Source organism: Rhinopithecus bieti, unplaced genomic scaffold (assembly GCF_001698545.2).
Source record: "Rhinopithecus bieti isolate Rb0 unplaced genomic scaffold, ASM169854v2 scaffold_6547, whole genome shotgun sequence".
NCBI classification, from domain to species: domain Eukaryota; kingdom Metazoa; phylum Chordata; class Mammalia; order Primates; family Cercopithecidae; genus Rhinopithecus; species Rhinopithecus bieti.
In genome coordinates, this window is record NW_016805133.1 from 480195 (window position 1) to 501322 (window position 21128).

At 46.5% G+C, this 21128-nt stretch overlaps 1 protein-coding gene across 2 annotated transcripts in view; it reads left to right on the forward strand.

Moving 5' to 3' along the window:
- Nucleotides 1–21128, forward strand: part of VIT (vitrin) — a 127885-nt gene that overhangs the window by 103205 nt on the left and 3552 nt on the right. For both annotated transcript variants that reach the window (XM_017871286.1, XM_017871287.1), the window contains 3 exons: nucleotides 10337–10440; nucleotides 14511–14737; nucleotides 17542–18055. In XM_017871286.1, the coding sequence (XP_017726775.1) occupies nucleotides 10337–10440; nucleotides 14511–14737; nucleotides 17542–18055 (845 nt within the window). The remainder of the gene's footprint in view (nucleotides 1–10336; nucleotides 10441–14510; nucleotides 14738–17541; nucleotides 18056–21128) is intronic.

Here is a 21128-nt window from a genome sequence, read left to right on the forward strand (position 1 = left end):
AAGTTTATGATCATTTGTTACAACAACAATAGGTAGCTAATATAACTGGCAATGAGGACCAGTCTCTCTCATTCTCTGAGTCTGCAGCCAAAAAAAAAGAGGGGGGGAGTGGGAGGGGCTGGGGCATGAAATGCAGCTGGGATGGGGGCTGGCAGAGGTGAATCACAGCACCCACCCTCGGACTTCAGAGCAGGAAGGGGCTGTCTGGGCCTTGACTTCACGTTGGCATTACCTGGGGAGCTTTTTAAAATGCTAATGCCTGGGTTTCGCCTCAGACCTATTAAACCAGAATCTGGCAAGGGGATGAGGCCCAGAAGTTGGTATTTTAATCTGTAATTCTCAAGATCTCAGAACAGCTCCCTGTCACCTGCCTGGCCTGATTTTCCAGGGCCTAGTGCCCCTTGCGAAGACCCTACCATGCCACTTCTCTCCTCTCTGAGAGACAGGAAGGTGAGGCCCACAAGCCACACTCCTCAGGAACACAGAGTCTCAAGGCCAAGTGAGCTGTGAATACAATTTGCCCAAGAATCATAAGATTCTGAGGTTTTTCTTCTTCCTCCTATGCTTTTTCTTCCCTATCATGCAGGGCTCCTGGAGGCACATACAAACGACTGCGCTTGACTTCCACCCCTCCCCTTTCAGTTCTCCTCACACATCCACTGGGTTTATCTGGGGTCCCTGAGATCAGTCTCCCCCCCAGAGAAGCAGATGGCCACCCTGATGCCCAACAGAACCACCTGGGAGCTCCTAGAACTCCAGACGCCCAGATCAAACTTCACATCAGTTAAATCAGATTTTCTGAGTGTAGAGCCCAGGTATAATTATTTCTTCGAGTTCCCCAGCTGATTCTCTGCTGCGGCCAGATTAAAGGCCGGAATACTCCCACGGGCCTGTGCTGTCCTCCAGTGAAGCCCAGTCCCCCAGTGCCCCCTGACCCCCCCAGTGGCCAGTCCAGAGGGCTGCGAGAGCTCCACCTTCCTCCCTTTCTCTGCCTTTCATTTCCCTTCTCTAGACTTCTTATTTATTTTCTTCCCTTCCTCTTAGCACTGGAAGCCCCACTGCTGATTTCTATTATTGTTATTACTAAAGCATCCTCTAAGACATTGCTACTCCAAGTGTGATCCACAGTATCATCTGGGAGGCTATTAGAAATGCAGAACCTCGGACCTCACTCGGGTTCTACAGAGTCAGACTCTACATTTTAACAAGATCCCCAGGTGATCAGATGCACATCTGAGCTTGGGAAGCTCTGTTGCCAAGATGCCCCACTTCCCCAGCACTCACGGAGCCCTGTGATGTGGTTGCAGATTAGCAGCGGGTGAGCCAGTTTGTTTGGGAGTGGCTCTCGGATCAGCAGATTGCACGTGATTCACATTTACTCCAGCAGGAAGAGGTTCATGCAGCTCAATTTTCTACCCTTTTTAGTAGACAGGTGGAATTCTCATAGTTATTGCAGAAAAAAAAAAAAAACACTCACTTAAAAATGAAATTTGATTATAAGACCCTGCTCCCCCTTTTCTGATGCTGGGAAATGTGGAAAAGACCAGTTCCCATTCATCGAGGGCTAGTTGTGCAAAGGCCCTCAGCAGATTGGCCCAGACCACTGCACCCTGGGCTGGTCATAGCTGCTCTAGCAGAGCTCATAGCTGTCTGGGAGGATGGGGGCAGAATGATTGTCCATCTGAGCCAGGTAATACCCTCAAGGGACAAGTCTGCAGCCCCTGGCGTGTGACCTGAAACATCCTCCTGATCTTACAGGCATGGTCCATCTCATTGACTACGTCCATAAAGCATCGCATATTAGCTAGTAAAACAATTAAAAGGCTAAATAGTTGTTATTTGATTGTAACCTTAAGTTGATTTCTTGTTTGAGAAAATAGTTCAGAAAAGTTCTTCTTGGAGGGAATTATGATTTGTTACTATTTCTCTACTGGCGTAAAAATCCATTTGAGAGACTCATTCCGTGTGACTCAGTTTGTCATGGGGTAAACCAGTAGACCCCAGGGCTGAAACAGAATAGGTGCTTTTGGACTGAAAGGGCCTCGGAAGGCGTCTAGAATCCAGAGCTTCATAAACCTTCCTGAGAATAAGAATCACCTGGATCTCCCAGCCCCGTGGATCTTCTTTCAAGGAGAGGGCTGGTAACCTATATAGTTTAATAAGTGCCTTAGGTGAGTTTTATCATCAGGTAGGTCTGGAAACACTGATGATCCATCCAATTTCCCTGTCCCTAGCCCTCAAGCCTTCCTAAGAATCAAACACCTGTGCCCATTTCTGACAGGTGTGTGTTTGCTTCCTAAACCCTTGTAGGGTAGCCATTTACTATTACCACAAATTCCTCCTTTCTAGGCACAGCCAACTTCTGGCTTCCTATCATGCCTTTCATTAATCCTAGGTCTTCCTCCAAACACAGAACAATCTAAATTTTCTCTTTCAGCTATCAACCTCTACGTTTTCTTCTCTTATTTTCAAAGGAAATCTTTGATATTCCCTAGAAAAATATTTTGTGTTTGCATTTAATAAGAACCTGTAATAAAATTACAAATTAAAAGATTGTTTGCGTAAAAACTTAGTGGCATACTTCTTTGAACTTTTAAAATAGTCTCCAAATCTGAAGAGTAGCCAGGCTAATCAGGCCATCAGCCTATAAATCTGGGAAAAGAACACATATACTTTGGTCCTGAGACCTGCCACAGACTGCAGATTAATGATTTATTATTCATTATTATGATTAGAGTACAATTTAACAAATATTTATTAAGTGTTTGCCATGTACTGAGCCCTCGGTCATTTGTGGAGGATCTGATGAAAAATTCATCTAAGTGGTTTGATTACATTTGCCTTTAATTCCCTTGGTGGATGGGCTCCATGCCTTTGCCCCTAATTATAATTTTAGCAATCAGAAAGGGTTTCAGAGGTCCTCTGATGCAACCTTTCGTTCTATTTAAATAAATAAATGTGATAGAGGTTCTGTTCTTTAGGACCTCACAATCCAGCCAGGGAGGCAATATCTTTAAAAGAAACACCATTTAAAACATTAGAAGCAGCTATTCATTCATGATATGAGTAGCTCATCTGTATGCTTCTGAAGATGGATTCATCATCTGGGATGTAGTAAAAGCAAGGGGTGGTCAATGTGGAGCCCAGAGGTAAAGTGTTCACTTCCACTGGGGATGAACAGAAAGAAGAGAGAACATTTGAGATTCCTTTCTTCCATTTGTTTATTCCACAATTACCTATTTATTACCTCCTGGATGCTAAGCACTAGGGATTGGAAGCTAGGAGAAAGTGCTTGTTCTCAATAGGTTACAGTCAATCCTCATGATCTCTGGATTCTGTATTTGCAAATTTGCCTACTCCTTAAAATTTAAATTTATTTGTAACCTCAAATCTGTAACTCCAGGAACTTTTGCAGTCATTTATTGGATATGTATACAAGTGGGGGAAAAAATGGAGTCACCAAAAATGGAGTCACCTGATGCACATCTTCCCAGCTAAGGTCAAACAACACTCTGCCTTCATTTTATTTATTTTATTTTATTTTATTTATTTTGTTTTATTTTATTTTATTTTATTTTTTGAGACAGAGTTTCACTCTTGTTGCCCAGGCTGGATCTTGTTGCCCTGGCATGATCTTGGCTCACTGTAACCTCCACTTCCCGGGTTCAAGCGATTCTCCTGTCAAGCGATACTCCTTCTGAGTAGCTGGGATTACAGGCACGTGCCACCACGCCCGGATAATTTTTTTGTATTTTTAGTACAGACGGGCTTTCCTCATATTGATCAGGCTGGTCTCAAACTCCTGACCTCAGGTGATCCACCCCCCTCGGCCTCCTAAAGTGCTGGGATTACAGACGTGAGCCACCGCGCCCAGTGCTGGGATTACAGACGTGAGCCACCGCGCCCAGTGCTGGGATTACAGACGTGAGCCACCGCGCCCAGTGCTGGGATTACGGACGTGAGCCACCGCGCCCGGCCCACTAGGTCTTCTTGTTTCAACTCTCTTCAAGTGTCCTTTCTGCAGTCTTTTTAGTGCCACATTTTTTGCCTTTTTGTGCTTGTCTTTGGTGATTTTGCTATTTAAAATGGACTCCAAATGTAGTGCTAAAATGCTATCTAGCTTTCTTAAGTGCAAGAAGCTGGTTTGTGGCTTGCAGAGAAAACAAGTGTGTTCAATTAGCTTTGTTCAGACATGAGTGACAGTGCTCTTGGTTGTGAGTTCAATGTTAATGAATCAATAATTTGGTATATTCAGAAAAAGAAGAGGAAATTTGCTAGTCTGTATATGAGTCCACCCCAGAAAGTACTGAAATAACATGTAAAGGGTGTGATGAAGCTATGGAAAAGAGGCTAAACTTACGAATTCATGAGATGATGACTGATTTAAATTAAAAAAAAAAAAACCATAGTGGACAGCATTGTTGTACGGCTAAAAGCCAAAGAAATTTATGGTCATGTTATCCAAATTCAGGAAAATGGTAAACCCTTCTCAGCAAATATCTTGTTATAAAGATATACTGCATATAATTAATTATTTGTAAGAAGCATATATTAAATTCAACGTATTCAAAGAAAAACACATGTAAAACAAGGTTATGTATTGTTCTGTTGATGACAATGTTGTGTCCAGAGGCTCCCAGGAACCAAACCCTGTATTTCCATTGTGAGGAACGGCTCAGTACTTGCGAATTCGGTGCTCATGGCAACTGCAACTTTATAGAACATAACTGCCAAGAGTAACAAGACTCAGCTGTGTATGTGGTCTGAGAAAGAGACAGGGAATCGACAATTGCTCTACAAAGTGATCAACATCAAGACAGCACCTTAATGATCAATATTAAGAATATCATGAACACGACTAAATGAAGAGGTTTAACATTAAATACTTTTTTCTGTAAAAACTTTTTTTTTTTTTAGTTTGTTTGTTTTTGTTGGTTTGCCCAGGCTAATCTCCAACTCCTGGGCTCATGGGATCCTCCTGTCTTGGCCTCTCAAAGTGCTAGGATTACAGGTGTGAGCCACCATGCCTGGCCTGTAAAAACTTTGGAAAGGAACCTTTATATTTTTGCTTTTAAAATTATGTGTCGATGAGCAACATTTAATTTGTGATTGGATACTATTTCTTGACAGTCACCAGACACCCTCAGGAAATCGTGCAAAGTGAGAAAATCTAGCCCACAAATCATTTTCAAATGTAATTCAGTTTTTATACATTAAAAATTTCACTATTAATGATTTACATTATAATTAATGTAAAAAGTTTATAAATGTTATGTTTGATGGGCAATTACATATATATTATTGTCAGTGTCAATTTTGCAATTTTTCATTTTGTAGCCAATTTTTTTGTTGTTTCAACACTTTTTTTTTTTTTGGCTCTAAAATGTTGATAACCCTTGGTCACTAGGGGAAGATCCAGACTTTAAGGGCTCTGAAGCTTATACAGTTTGGGGGCCCCCTTGAGACGAAGATCACAAAATCACAAATACTGTACACAATTAGACCTCTTGGAAGAGGCATTATAACTTCTTAATCTGCTTCTGTGAAACACTTAGAGCCAATTGGATAAAATATCCACTGCAGAAGCTGCCCTGGTTAAGACCAGGTAGGAAACTCTGGCAATATGCAGGAAAGAGATGAAAGCCCAAACTTGGGGATGGAAAGGATGGGAGAAATATGAGAGATATTTAGAGGTTACGTCTGACAAGACGTGGTATTTGATGAGGAGAGTGTCAGGAATGCACACTGCTGGATGACTGAGTGAGTCAGAGAGGAAGGCAGATGGGGAGATGGGTGGTTGGGTGGATCAGGCTTCGAAGATAAATGACTTCAGGTTTGGAAATATCTATGGAAGCCATTTTATGTATGTGTGAGGTTCAAGAAAGGGGACCAACCAGGGCACAGACAGCTTTTGGCATATGAATGGTCTCTGAGTCCTGGGAGTTGATGAAATCTCCCAGGGACGTGCATAAGCTAAGAAGAGATGCATGATGGGGCTAGCACCCTAGGGAACACCAAAGTGTAGAGGTTGAGAGATGCACAGAAATAGAACAAAGAAATGTTCATGCTATTAAATGAGTACCTGTAGGCGCCACATATTATGCAAGGTGTTGGTTAGAGAAAGCTGAGTCAGGCAGAGAGACTGTCACCTGGGCCTGGGGGTAAGGGAGATGGGGTCGCTGAGCTTGGAGGGTGGGCACGATTAGGGCTTTCCAGATGAGGGAAGAAGTGAGCAAATGCACGAAGCTAGAAAAGTGGGAAAGGGTGAACAGTTCATTTTGATTAGAATACGGAACATCCTGAAAAAGAAAGGGAAAGAGAGAAAAAGAAAGAGAACATCCTTAACATGATAGTTGGAGATTAAATTATGGATGCTTTGAAAGCCAAAATATCAGGTTTAGCAATGGGAACTTCCAACGATTTCCAAGCAGGGAAATTTTGCGGGCAGAACTGAGGACTAAAGGGTCCTCTAGCAGATGGCCACAGAACTAATACTGCAGAGACCAACACAGGGATTCTTAGAGGCAGCCAGAAGCATGGGGGCCGGCACTCCCGGTGTCACAGTAGACATACAGGGGAGGGAATAAAAGCAAATGAGTGTATATAGAGGAATGGCCAGGACCTGAGGGATGGGAGCTGATGAGCTCTATAAGTAAAAGTGTACATAGCATTTACTGAAATTGCTTTGTAAAAATATAAACCCAGCCAGGTGCAGTGGCTCATGCCTGTAATCCCAGCACTTTGGGAGGCCAAGGCAGATGGACCACGAGGTCAGGAGTTTGAGACAAGCCTGGCCAACATGGTAAAACCCCATCTCTATTAAAAATACAAAAAAAAAAAAAAATTAGCCAGGCCAGGCATGGTGGCAGGCGCATGTAATCCCAGCTACTCCAGAGGCTGAGTCAGGAGAATTGCTTAAACCTGGGAGGCAGAGGTTGCAGTGAACCAAGATTGAGCCACTGCACTCTAGCCTGGGTGACAGAGCAAGACTCCATCTCGAAAATAAATAAATAAATGAAAATTAAAAAAAAAAACAAACCCATAAGCCCTAGAACCTGAAGGGAAGAATATGGAGTGAAAGCCACAGTGCTCCTCCTCTGTGTGACTCTTCCTCCCAGAATTTGTGACTTCAGCCTCAGATCAAGACACTTCACACTGTAGGTTGATACGAAGGCTACGCCCAGCTCAACACCCACATTGCCCCATTCTGCTGATTGCTGTGTGGTTGTTTCTGTTTAGTTTCAACCATAGAACTTGGTTTTCTTCTGGTGAAATTTCATCTCTTTGGGTTTTGCCCCAGTGCCCCACTTTGGTTAAACTTGTTTTAAATTTCCTGTCTTCCCTGAAGGTGGCTGCTCTTTCTAAGTTTTTCATCTCTTGCCTTATAGATAAGCCACCTTCTGGGTATAACATAGATCATTTTGAGATAGAGAGGAGTTTGAAGAATAGGGATGGAGGCAAGGAAGGAGGGAGGCAGAGTCTTTCTCCTCTCTCCCAGGTCCTGGTGACTGGTTTCCTCATGACTGCACCACTTGTCCCGGTCCCCAAGGACTCACTAGGAATCCACCCATGGTCAGCCACCTCGAGGTTCCCACCTGAAACTGCCCACATACGCTTCTTCCTGGATCCACTTCTGGTGTTTGTAGAAAGGCTACTTTAAAAAGTTTTCTTGGCCAGGCATGGTGGCTCACACCTGTAAGCTTGGCACTTTGGGAGGCCAAAACAGGACAATAAGCTGCTTGAGTCCATGAGTTTAAGACCAGCCAGGGGCAACACAGCAATACTTTGTCTTTACAAAAAAAGAAAAAATTTGCTGGGCATGGTGGCGTGCACCTGTGGTCTCACCTACTTGGGAGGCTGAGGTGGGAGGATTGCTTGAGCCCAGGAAGTTGAGGCTGCAGTGAGCCAAGATGGGGCCACTGCATTCCAGGCTGAGCAACAGAATGAAACCCTGTCACTGAAAAAGAAAAAAAAAAAAAGTCTTCTCCTTCTTGAAAACTTAGTAACCTCTACGGCCAGGCACGGTGGCTCATGCCTGTAATTCCAGCGCTTTGGGAGACCGAGGTAGGCAAATCACCTGAGGTCAGGAGTTGGAGACCAGCCTGGCCAACATGGCAAAACCCTGTCTCTACTAAAAATACAAAAATTAGCTGGGTGTGGTGACGCGCACCTGTAGTCCCAGCTACTTGGGAGACTGAGGCAGGAGAATGGCTTGAACCCGGGAGGTGGAGGTTTCAGTGAGTAAAGATCATGCCAGTAAGATCATGCCAGTGCACTCCAGCCTGGGAGACAGAGTGAGACTCCATATAAAAAAAGAAAAAAGAAAAAAAAGTGGCCGTGGACAGTGGCTCATGCCTGTAATCCCAGCACTTTGGGAGGCCGAGGTGGGTGGATCATGAGGTCAGGAGTTCAAGACCAGCCTGGCCAAGATGGTGAAACCCTGTCTCTACTAAAAATACAAAAATTAGCCAGGCATGGTGGCAGGTGCCTGTAATCCCAGCTACTCGGGAGGCTGAGGCAGGAGAATTGCTTGAACTTGGGTGGCAGAGGTTACAGTGAGCCAAGATCATGCCACTGCACTTGAGTCTGGGTGACAGAATGAGACTCCATGTCAAAAAAAAAGAAAAGAAAGAAAGAGGCGGGGGCGCGGTGGCTCACGCCTGTAATCCCAGCACTTTGGGAGGCCGAGGCGGGCAGATCACGAGGTTGGGAGATGGAGACCATCCTGGCTAACACGGTGAAACCCCGTCTCTACTAAAAATACAAAAAGTTAGCCGGGCGTGGTGGCGGGCGCCTGTAGTCCCAGCTACTCAGGAGGCTGAGGCAAGAAAATGGCGTGAANGAGGCAGAGAATTGCTTGAACTTGGGTGGCAGAGGTTACAGTGAGCCAAGATCATGCCACTGCACTTGAGTCTGGGTGACAGAATGAGACTCCATGTCAAAAAAAAAGAAAAGAAAGAAAGAGGCGGGGCGCGGTGGCTCACGCCTGTAATCCCAGCACTTTGGGAGGCCGAGGCGGGCAGATCACGAGGTTGGGAGATGGAGACCATCCTGGCTAACACGGTGAAACCCCGTCTCTACTAAAAATACAAAAAGTTAGCCGGGCGAGGTGGCGGGCGCCTGTAGTCCCAGCTACTCAGGAGGCTGAGGCAAGAAAATGGCGTGAACCAGGGAGGCAGAGCTTGCAGTGAGCTGAGATCGAGCCACTGCACTCCAGCCTGGGAGACAGAGCGAGACTCTGTCACAAAAGAAAGAGAGAAAGAGAGAGAGAGAGAGAGAGAGAGAGAGAGAGAGGGAGGGAGGGAGAGAGAGAGAGAAAGAGAGAAAGAGAGAAAGGGAGAAAGGGAGAAAGGGAGGGAGGGAGGGAGGAAGGAGGGAAGGAACGAAGGAAGGAAAAAGATAACAGTAACTTCTAGCCCGGACCAGCTACATAATGTGCAGGGCAGCTTGTTCAAAAATGACGAAGAATTTCAAGACAGCAGCAGCAGAGCATTATACCAAGCATGGGCCTGTCTGACTGAGGCTCTTCTGGAGCGTGGAGCCCTGTGTTGCTGCGCGGGTCTCGCGCCTACGAAGTCAACACCGCCTGTGGCTGAGTGTCAGCGCTTTGGGAGATGTGATCTCACACTTCATCTTGGGTGCGATGCACACACACCCACCCTCCTGCACGCCTCCACACCCTCCACTCAGCCGCTTCGTGGGGATTCATTTCTAGAGAGGGATTCTCATTGTGTTTTTCCACTGAATTCACTCCAACTCCTCCCCAGTTAATCTTTTTCAGTCTTCAGCAAAATAGATGTTGACCTTCTAGATGAGTTTTGAGTATTGTCACCCAGTTGCAGGATGAGAAAGATAGAGAGGTCTCCTTGGTACCACTATTCACGTGCAATTCCAGTGCTAAGGGTAACCCAGGGAGTGGCTGACAGCCACGAGATTCTCTTTCTGGAGAGGAGGGTCTGGGGTAGGCTAAGAACGCTGAGCACTCCACAGATGGGATCCTGACATTTGCAAAATCCCACTTGACGACAGTCCCGTTCATTAGCAACATGGGTGTTATAATGATGTTTTCATCTACATGAGGAATCTGAAGCTCGGAGAAGTTGTCTCCTCAAGATCACACAGCCAGGAAATGGCACAGGCAACACACGCCTTCTGAGCCTTGAAATAGCCTCCTTTTCTCTACACACACCAGTCCACAATGGGACATTTTACAAGCCATAGCAGAAGGCTTCGAAGCGGCTTCTATTTGTATATGAAAGAATCAACCATGATCTCTGCCTTCCTCCAAAGGTAAGAACTTTCTAGCTAATTTGTATTTCTTGTTCTGACTCTTCAGAGACAACCCTGCTACCCACTTTAACCTCAAGACACACATGAATTCTCGAGACCTGAAGACAGCCATAGAGAAAATCACCCAGAGAGGAGGACTTTCCAATGTAGGTATGTGATCCGGATTCAAATTCTACTGTCTTGCTACCATCGTTCTCTTTCTACGTGATTGTCTTCTAACCATTGTATATAAAAGGAAGAAAATAATAATAATAATCTGTCAAGAAATAACTTCTGGTCAGGCGTGGTGGTTCACACCTGTTATCCCAGCACTTTGGGAGGTTGAAGCTAGCAGATCACTTGAGGTCAGGAGTTCGAGATCAGCCTGGCCAACATGGTGAAACCCTCTCTCTATTAAAAATACAAAAATTAGCTGGGTGTGGTGGCACATGCCTGTAATCCCAGCTACTCGGGAGGCTGAGGTGGGAGAATCATTTGAAGAGGCAGAGGTTGCAGTGAGCCAAGATGGCACCACTGTACTCCCGCCTGGGTGACAGAGCGAGACTCCATCTCAAAAAAAAAAGAAAAAGAAATGACTCCTGCAACATCTGTATCTTTTCTAAAGTTATCATGGCTTCAGAGGACAAGAATCTTTCACACACACACACCCTGTACAGTCCCAGCATGCTTGGTTTGCAGGAAGGGGTAGCGTTACTCAGGGCAAGCAAGTCTGCTGTCCTGACTATTTTTTTATTGGCCTACAAGTCATCAGCTGTTTCATGAAATTTTGTGACCAGTTAAGGAAGCCCCTCAGTGCCCCTTGAGAATCTTGTTCCAATCAACTACTGATGATTGTGCAAAGAGAAACATGTTCTCTGTTTCAAGCTGAGTCTCCCATGATATCTGAGCCTTTGGGGGCTCACCAGAAATCCAAGGTCTAGTCCTCAGTGGGGCGTGTCCAGAAATTCCATTTTATGTTTATACAGAGGTGATTGGGCATTAGGAAACAATTTCACACTAACCAAGCTCAAAGACTGTCAAAGAGCCCGTGCCAGTGTATTTATTTGTAAATGAAAGATTGGCTTTGGGGGCGTTGGAGGGAGACTGATTGTCCACCTCTCAGGGAAAGTGTTCCTGTCATCAAAATCCAAAGAAATGGAGACATGAGCCACAGTTGCTTGGCTTAGAGTACATGCAGGGAATTGAGCTGTCTTTGAGGGAGCATCCTCAGAGTTACAGTACATCTGATTAATGATTTCCCTTCCCACTTCAGTGTATGTCTCTGTAGTGACCAGAACATTAGTATCTAGCACATACAGAGCTTTTCACCTTTGAACAATGCTAAATAAACACTAGCCAAGTCACTCTGCATGCCCCCAAAGCAGTATTACCTTCATCACACACATGACAGAGTTGGTTTCTGATTTGTTTCTAACTTAATGCTTACATTAGTAAAATCCCAGTGAGACAAACATCAGAAGGCACTCTCATTCCTTGATAAGATTAGCAATGGGTCTCAATCCAATCAGCATGCTTTTTTCAGTGGATGACAAGTTCTGACTCTGCCTCTGTATTGTCCAGAGTTTGGGTTCTGAAAACAGAATCCATTCAACTGATTCCAACAGAAAGGTATTTATTTCAGGATATTAAGTAGTTTGGAGAGTCACTGTAAGAACTGAAGAAGCAGACTGTAGGCTGAGCTTTAAGAGATGATGTCTGAAGGCTTCCTGCAGAAGTAGGACCTCCAAGGGAGTTGCTCCTTCTTCCAAGATTAGGAAATCACTTTCTGAATTCTGCCATGGCAGCCTCTTCAGAAACCTGCTTTGTCCAGGAAGCCAGCATGATCAAGAGATCAGGAAGCTTCTTCGAGAGCTGCCAGCTCCAGAACCATGCCCTCCCTGCACTATTCACACCCACAACATGGATCTCCACACCCTGCCACCCCACACCACTGACTGAAGCTAGCAATCAAGCCCAGGCACCTCTGTGGACAGTATCCCAGAGAAGTCAGATACTAAAGATATTTGTCAGCAGAAATATAAACAAAAGTACAGCCTCTGCCTTACTTTTATCTTATAAATCTCATGCAAGTGCATCAGTTCATGCAGTTAAGACAAAGCTAAAGTCCTAGCTGCAAGGAAGTCTGGAAAATGTAGTTTTCTGATTTCCAGCCTCTATTTTCAAGACCCACTGGAAGGTGGATGGAGTGTGTGTTGAGCACTATACACCGTGGCCTTGGGGTATAAGGTTAGGTGGGGTTGAGAGGATCTTCTCATGGCATCTTGTGCTCTGCCTATAGGTGCCTAATATTAGGCCAGAGAGGACTTCTGGGTGCTTTGTGCCTTGGGAAAAATTGTCCATTGGCTATAAAAGCAATGCTTAGCAGCCAAGGTTTCCCCTTAGTAACTAGGTTCTGTGCAGCCAGTTCACATGGGTTTTCCAAGACATTTCTGCAGCATCTGTATATGTAACCATTTGATGCTTTCATTTGACAAGTAAGATAATACCAGCTAGTAGAGACAGGATGCTGGCCAAAATCAGAAATGCATTGAGTATAATACTACTAATCCTAAAGTCTAAAGAAGGTGCTTCTTAAATTTATGGAGATTGAGGACTCCTTTGAGAATTCCATGAAAGCTATGGCCCTTCTATCCAGACAGATACTAATATACACAAAATACTGTGTATAATTTCAAGTGCCCTGGGGTTCACAGAGCCCAGGTTAAGAGCTCTGCCTGCTCTATACAGTCATGCTGACTCTAGGGTGAACAGTCATCCCAGTTTTCCCAGAGGAACCTGGGGTTTTCAGTGCTAAAACTGGGAAAGTCCTGGCAAACTGAGACAATTGGTCATTGTCTAGTTGACTCTGAAAATTTCCTGAAGCCCTTCTCAGTGTGAAATATGCCCTTGGAAAAGTCATGGCAGGAGGCTTCGTAGTGCTTCATGACTGCTGCACTCAGCCAAAGTAGATTGCTGTCATGGAAATTTAGGCCCAGAGACATAGGCTGACCTACTCAGGGCCACACAGCTAGCAAGTAGCACAGCCAGGGCTAGAACACAGTCTGTCAGTTCCTAGAGGGTGCAACTCTTCCCTGCCCAACCAGACCTGTGCCCCTGGCCTGGAACTGGAGGAAAACACTGCTGACCCCAGAACACAGCTCTGTACAGCCAGCAGGAGCCTTAGGTTCACCCCAGGCTGCAGGGGGCCAAGAAGAGGCTACTGTCACTCCAGGTCAACTCCTCCCACCTTACACTCTTGGAAACAACATGGGGCTGGCTTAGGGGCTTAGCGTGGATCCAGCAGAAAAGGGGCACTTTTGTTCTCATGAAAGTCTTTGGCCGGGTGTGGTGGTTCACACCTGTAATCCCACCACTTTGGGAGACTGAGGCAGGTGGATCATGAGATCAGGAGATCGAGACCATCCTGACCAACATGGTAAAACCCCATCTCTACTAAAATACAAAACTAGCTGGGGTGGTGGCACACGCCTCTAGTCCCAGCTACTTGGGAGGCTGAGGCAGCAGAATTGCTTGAACCTGGGAGGTGGAGGTTGCAGTGAGCCAAGATCATACCACTGTACCCCAGCCTGGTGACAGAGCAAGACCATCTCAGGAAAAAAAAAAGGTCTTTCTCACCTGCTTGCTGTCCCTAAAACTTGCTTCAAAGCAGAGACAATTACAGGCTGAAGGCTTGAAATGAAATCAAAATGGACAGTGGTAATGGCTGCGCATTGTCAATGTACTTAATGCCACTGAATTGTACACACGAAAATAGTTGAAGTGGTTTTAAAAAAGAAACAGACTATGTGCAGTGGCTCACGCCTGTAATCTCAGCACTTTGGGAGGCTGAGGTGGGCGGATCACTTGAGCCCACAAGTTTGAGACCAGCCTAGGCAGCATGACAAAACCCCATTTCTACAAAAAAATTACAAAATTAACCAGGTACAGTGGCACATGCCTGTAGTCCCATCTACTCAGGAGGCTGAGGTGGGAGGATTGATTAAGCTCAGGAGGTTGAGGGTGTAGTGAGCTGTGATTGCACCATCGCATTCCAGCCTGGGCGACAGAGCAAGACCCTGTCTCAAAGAAAAACAAAATAAAACAAAACAAAAAACTAGGGAGGGAATGGGTGTGTTTTTCTGGACCTTTGTGCTGCTGTGATCCCTTCCTGTACTTATATCACTCCAAGCACTCCAAGCATGTAAAATTCACTCCAAGCATGAATTTTCTTTTTCTTCCAGGCCGGGCCATCTCTTTTGTGACCAAGAACTTCTTTTCCAAAGCCAATGGAAACAGAAGCAGCGCTCCCAACGTGGTGGTGGTGATGGTGGATGGCTGGCCCACGGACAAAGTGGAGGAGGCTTCAAGACTTGCGAGAGAGTCAGGAATCAACATTTTCTTCATCACCATTGAAGGTGCTGCTGAAAATGAGAAGCAGTATGTGGTGGAGCCCAACTTTGCAAACAAGGTAGATGACTGCCCAGATACCTACCCAACATCAGGATTTTCCACACTCTGAAAAGTTGTAACGCCATTGCGCTGGTTTTCCCATGCCTTTAAGTGTGCATGAAGCTCATTTCTAGGCAGTAAGGCCTCCCGGGAGGGACTGGTCAATCCGCAACCTGCAATTACCCTCTCAAAGCAAAACCCCACACCCACCAGCAGCTGTGGAGGAGCAGTGTCCTCGAATTCTCACCAAGGTTCTCCTGTGCTCCTCCCACAGCCACAGGGGGGTCTCACCCCGGCAGCCCAGGGAGCCTTCACACACACATGGAAGCAAACATACACTCTTTCTCTCACACACACGCACACACTTTCTCCTGTATACACACATTGCCGATTCATCAACCTGATAAACCGGAGAAAGGAGGCACTGAACCACAGCAGTGAGATCGCGTTTTCAGATGCTCCTCCTAGGTTCTGTGGAGACGCCCAGTAGGAGATGTGGAGCAAGGCCTCCCTCACTCACGCCACCAAAGCTGCTCAGCTGTTGTGTGTTTTGTACAATAGAACACCACATAAACCTTCCCCCAAAGAAAAGGCTCCAGCTTTAAAATAGAAAGAAAGCCTTGGACAGGTTTTTCTTTAAGGCCCTTCCGGCTTTAATATTCCATGTGTTCAGAGCCAGCAGGGCTCAACCTCCTGCACCACCTCAAACTGATGGCCACTTTCTGCTCCTTGAAATGCCCTTCTCCCTAGACTTCCAGGATGCTGTATGGCTCTTATTTCATTGCTTCTTGCCTTTTTTCTACCCTCAATGTTGACCTCCCCAGGTCTACACCCTCCTCTTTAAGAGGCCCTCTCCCTACAGGATCCCTCCCAGGGTCACAGCTTCCACCTTCATCTCTTTTTTTCTTTTTTCAGACGGAGTCTCACTCTGTCGCCCAAGCTGGAGTGCAGTGGCATGATCTCAGTTCACTGCAACCTCCACCTCCCAGGTTCAAGCAATTCTCCTGCCTCAGCCTCCCAAGTAGCTTAGACTACAGGCGCCTACCACCATGCCCAACTTTTTTTTTTTTTTTTTTTTTTTTTGTATTTTTAGTAGAGATGGGGTTTCACCATGTTAGCCAGGATGGTCTCTATCTCCTGACCTCTTGATCCGCCCACCTCAGCCTCCCAAAGTGCTGGGATTACAGGTGTGGGCCACCGCGCCTGGCCCTACCTTCATCTCTTGAGCTCTCTTGAGCTCTGTAGCCATCCATTTCCAGCTGACTGACTTTTCTCCACCTGATGTCCTATCAGAACCTTAAATCCCACCTGTAACAAGCCGAGTTCATCATCCTTCCCACCAAACTGTTTCCTCCTCTGGACTTCACATGAATGACCACACACCCATCCCAGAGGCAGTGTTACCCCAGAGCTCCTCATCAGCTCCCACATCACAGATCTCTCTCCCTCCTCTTTTCCTCGCCCGACGCCCCCTCCCCAGTTCAAGCTGGTACCCTGCACCTGGTCCTTCTCCCTCCTGGTGCTCCCCAGGTTAGTTTAGATTTCACAATGAAACCCAACTCACATTTCTGATGGGTTCCTCCAGTCCTGTGGGGTCCTTGCTCCAAATCCTTCATTGCTACCCATTGCTCTCAAGGCCTTCTGGGGTGCAGTCCCAACCCACTCTTCTGGCCCATCTGTTACGACCACAGCCCTGTGTTCCGGTCAGCTGGTCTCCCATCCACACCCAGCACCGCCGCTGTCTCCTGCTGTGACTTCACTGTCTGGTGGAAATCCCTCCCTCCATCTGTTGGCCAGAATTCAGCTCAGGCTCAGCACTTACCTCACATGTCATCGGCTCCATGGAAAGTTTTGTGATCCCCATTTAGGTTTTTACACATCAATTTTTGAAAAATATTTTCCAGGAAAGTTTGAAGCAATCTCTTTTTCTAAAATAATCTTTTAATTATACAAGGCTATCAGTAGTCGTCTGGTCTGACTCTTTCTGTGACCCAGAGGCAGGGGTAAGGAAGAAACCCCACGCCTTGGGAACACTATGCCAGCCACTTCCAGGAGCACAACAACCAGTTTGCTCAAGGTGTATTTGCAGCTGCCTTATTTTTTTCTGGCATAAGCTTAGGCACTGGTAAATAAATGTTCGTTTGCCTGGAGGCAGGACTGTCTGGTTCTGAAGGTGGATAGATTTGTGTTCCAATCTCAGGGACTCAGGGCAGTCCCCTCATAGCTTGGTTTGTTCCTTCGTGGCAGGGGGTTATGATTCCACCTTGGAGGGTGAGGGTGGGGATTTAATGAGAGAATCATTCCGAGAGCATCTGATGGGCGCCCTAAATGTGGTCATTGAGCAACTGTGGGATCCCTTCCCACCTGGAACAGGGCTGCTCTGGAGACATTTCCATAGCGATTTCTTGCGTATGTCATCTCTTTTCCCAATTGGAATAAAAGCTTTCTTTAGTCCTCTCATGCCATGGTGCCCACCAATGCCAATCTTATGGCTGCCAGTACAAAGGACGAGCCTGGAGAAGCATAAATGTGAAACTGACACCAGAGATTTAATATCTCCCTATGAATTTGCTTAGGAGACAGTTTTCCACTAACGCAGGCAGGGACCCAGCTGAGGAAGTCGGACTGAGCCCAGCGATAACCCCGGGCTTTCGCCTCAGTGAGTGGCGGCTGGGTGAACCGAGGTGGGAAAAAGCAGTAGGAGAGCTAGGGCAGAAAACAAGGGCCTGCTTGCTTCTTTGCCTGCCCCGGGGATCAAGCCTAACGGTGACACTGGAGGATTTGACCCTGACCTGGCGCGGGTCCCTCCCCTCTGTCTTCCAGGCCGTGTGCAGAACAAACGGCTTCTACTCGTTTCACGTGCAGAGCTGGTTTGGCCTCCACAAGACCCTGCAGCCTCTGGTGAAGCGGGTCTGCGACACCGACCGCCTGGCCTGCAGCAAGACCTGCTTGAACTCGGCCGACATTGGCTTCGTCATCGACGGCTCCAGCAGCGTGGGGACGGGCAACTTCCGCACCGTTCTCCAGTTTGTGACCAACCTCACCAAAGAGTTTGAGATTTCCGACACGGACACGCGCATCGGGGCCGTGCAGTACACCTACGAACAGCGGCTGGAGTTTGGGTTCGACCAGTACAGCAGCAAGCCCGACATCCTCAGCGCCATCAAGAGGGTGGGCTACTGGAGTGGTGGCACCAGCACGGGAGCTGCCATCAACTTTGCCCTGGAGCAGCTCTTCAAGAAGTCCAAGCCCAACAAGAGGAAGTTAATGATCCTCATCACTGACGGGAGGTCCTACGATGACGTCCGGATCCCAGCCATGGCTGCCCATCTGAAGGGTAAGCTGGGCTTGCCAAGCAGCCTGGTGCTGAGGCCGCTTTCTGGGGCTTGGTGGGCCAGTGGGACAAGGAAGGTATTGTCTTTTTATGCATTGGTTTTTTCTACGACTTCATACAAATGTTCAAAGCCGCAGGGAGGGCTTTAGGGGTAGAAAGCCCCTCTGAGTAGGAGAAGGAACAAGGACGGGGCAGCAAGGTGGTCTCCTAAGTGTCATTACCAACCCACGGCCTGTGGATAACTGGGCACATTACCCCTTTCCTTTACATCCTGCACCCTGAAGCATTTCCCACAAGAGTATGATACATTAAAAGGGAATTTGACTCATTACTTTACCTCTATTAAAAACACCAAACCTCCATCTCTATTGAATATGTCAAATCGTTCTGGTACCTAGACCACCAAATTGTGTTTGTAACTTTTGTTTATTTATTTTGAGATAGAATCTCGCTCAGTTGTCCAGGCTATAGTGCAATGGTGCCATCTCGGCTCACTGCAACCTCTGCCTCCCGGGTTCAAGCAATTCTCCTGCCTCAGCCTCCCAAGTAGCTGGGACTACAGGCGTGTGCTACCACACCCAGCTAATTTTTGTATTTTTAGTAGAGATGGGGTTTTGCCTTGTTGGCAGGCTGTTCTTGAACTCCTGACAGGTGATCCTCCTGCCTTGGCCTCCCAAAGTGCCAGAATTACAGGCATGAGTCACTGTGCCCAGTGACTCACCTTTTAATTCCTTAAAAGGTACTAGTATAGAAAAGGGGCACTTTTGTTCTCATGAAAGTCTTTGGCCGGGCGTGGTGGTTCACACCTGTAATCCCAGCACTTTGGGAGACTGAGGCGGGTGGATCATGAGATCAGGAGATCGAGACCATCCTGACCAACATGGTAAAACCCCATCCCTACTAAAAATACAAAAATTAGCTGGGTGTGGTAGCACACGCCTGTAGTCCCAGCTACTTGGGAGGCTGAGGCAGGAGAATTGCTTGAACCCGGGAGGCAGAGGTTGCAGTGAGCCGAGATGGCACCATGGCACTATAGCCTGGACAACTGAGCGAGATTCTATCTCAAAATAAATAAATAAACAAAAGTTACAAACACAATTTGGTGGTCTAGGTACCAGAACGATTTGACATATTCAATAGAGATGGAGGTTTGGTGTTTTTAAAGACAAGTACTATTTCCGTAAGCAACTGTTAACCAGATTCGGGGGGCTTCAGGGAAACCTGAAAGGAATTTCGATTCAAAATATTTAAAGAGACCAGGGGTGGTGGTTCACGCCTATTGTCACAGCTACTCGGGAGACGGAGGTGAAAGGATTACTTGAGTCCTGGAGTTGGAGGCTGCAGTGATCTATGATTGCACCACCAGACTCCAGCCTGGGCAACAGAGCAAGATCCTGTCTCAAAAAAAAAAAAAAAAAAAAAGGCCGGGCACAGTGGCTCATGCCTATAATCCTAGCACTTTGGGAGGCCGAGGCAGGTGGATCACCTGAGGTTGGGAGTTCGAGACCAGCCTGACCAACATGGAGAAACCCCGTCTCTACTAAAAATACAAAATTAGCCAGGCAAGGAGGCACATGCCTGTAATCCCAGCTACTCAGGAGGCTGAGGCAGGAGAATTGCTTGAACCTGGGAGGCCGAGTTTGCTGGTGAGCTGAGATCATTGCACTCCAGCCTGTGCAACAAGAGCAAAACTAAGTCTCAAAAAAAAAAAAGTGTTCAAAGAGCTATGTCCAATTTCTAAGAGGGCAACAAAGTTTTAAAATATGAAAAATGAGCAAAATTTGTCTGTAAATGTTTAGAAAATCAGCCACATTTATGCCTTTATCGCAGAATTTATGTGTAATCACTGTTCTGAAAAGTGTCATTAGTTATCAAGAATATAAACAACCTGGAGAAAACCCCAAGTGATAATAATAATAGTAATAATAATAAAAGTAAACCAAGTAGTCAATGAACACCAGTGCCCTGGAGATCAATATGAGCATACACAACTCACTCAGTGCTGTGGTTGTTGCTTCTTCTTCTGTGCCTACATTTTTTTGCGGGGGGCAGTGTCTCGCTCTGTCACCCAGGCTGGAGTGCAGTAGCACGATCTCTGCTCACTGCAACCTCCGCCTCCCAGGTTCAAGTGATTCTCCCGCCTCAGCCTCCCGAGTAGCTGGGATCAGAGGCAGGCACCACCACGTCCAGCTAAATTTTTGTATTTTTAGTAGAGACGGGGTTTCACCATGTTGGCCAGGCTTTTCTTGAACTCCTGACCTGTTGCCATCCACCTACCTCAGACTCCCAAAGTGCTGGGATCACAGGCATGAGCCACTGCGCCTGGCTTCTGTGCCTACATTTAACTTCAGTTATTTTGCAGGATTTTCTGAATGGTTGAAAGCGACTTTCATTTCTTCCTAAAACAAGCCTTAATGAATCAACAATGCTGGTTTCTAGAATCCAAAGTAACCAGATACCTAGTTCAGGCAGAGTCTTCCCAGTGACTTACCCTTTATGGAGGCTGTAGGGCACCCTCCTAATTGTGGGATGGCCGATGGCTTACATGCCAACAATCACAAGGTCCACCAGGCTCCTATCAGCAGAGTGAAGATGGATTAAGGCTCAGAAGCAACCAGCCCGAACTCCCAGATTGAATGGGCAGAGCCAGATGGCCCAGCTTTGACTACAAGCCCAAGGCTCTCCTGCTTTCTCCAAACATCTGTCCCCAGTTTGTGCTCAGCTACACCATCACTTATTTTTCTAGATGTACGTCTTTTGGGCCTCATCCAGAGGGTATCCTTGGCCTACTCATCGGGAAAAATGAAGACTGAGGGAAATGGCCGAGGTGCTCTCAGGGCAGCTTTAATGAACTAGGACCAAAAGATACAAATTACCTGGAGGCAGATTCTTACTCAGCCTAATGCTGAGATTTGTCTGAAAATGTAATGAGCGTTGTGTTCCTGGGAGTATCCAAGTCAAGGCTGGGTGACCATCTGTTAGAATTGCCAGTAGGAGATTCTCTACAATAAGAGTGGACTTGGGATCTGGAAAGCTAAATTTCTTTTCTTTCTTTTCTTTTTTTTTTTTTTTTTTT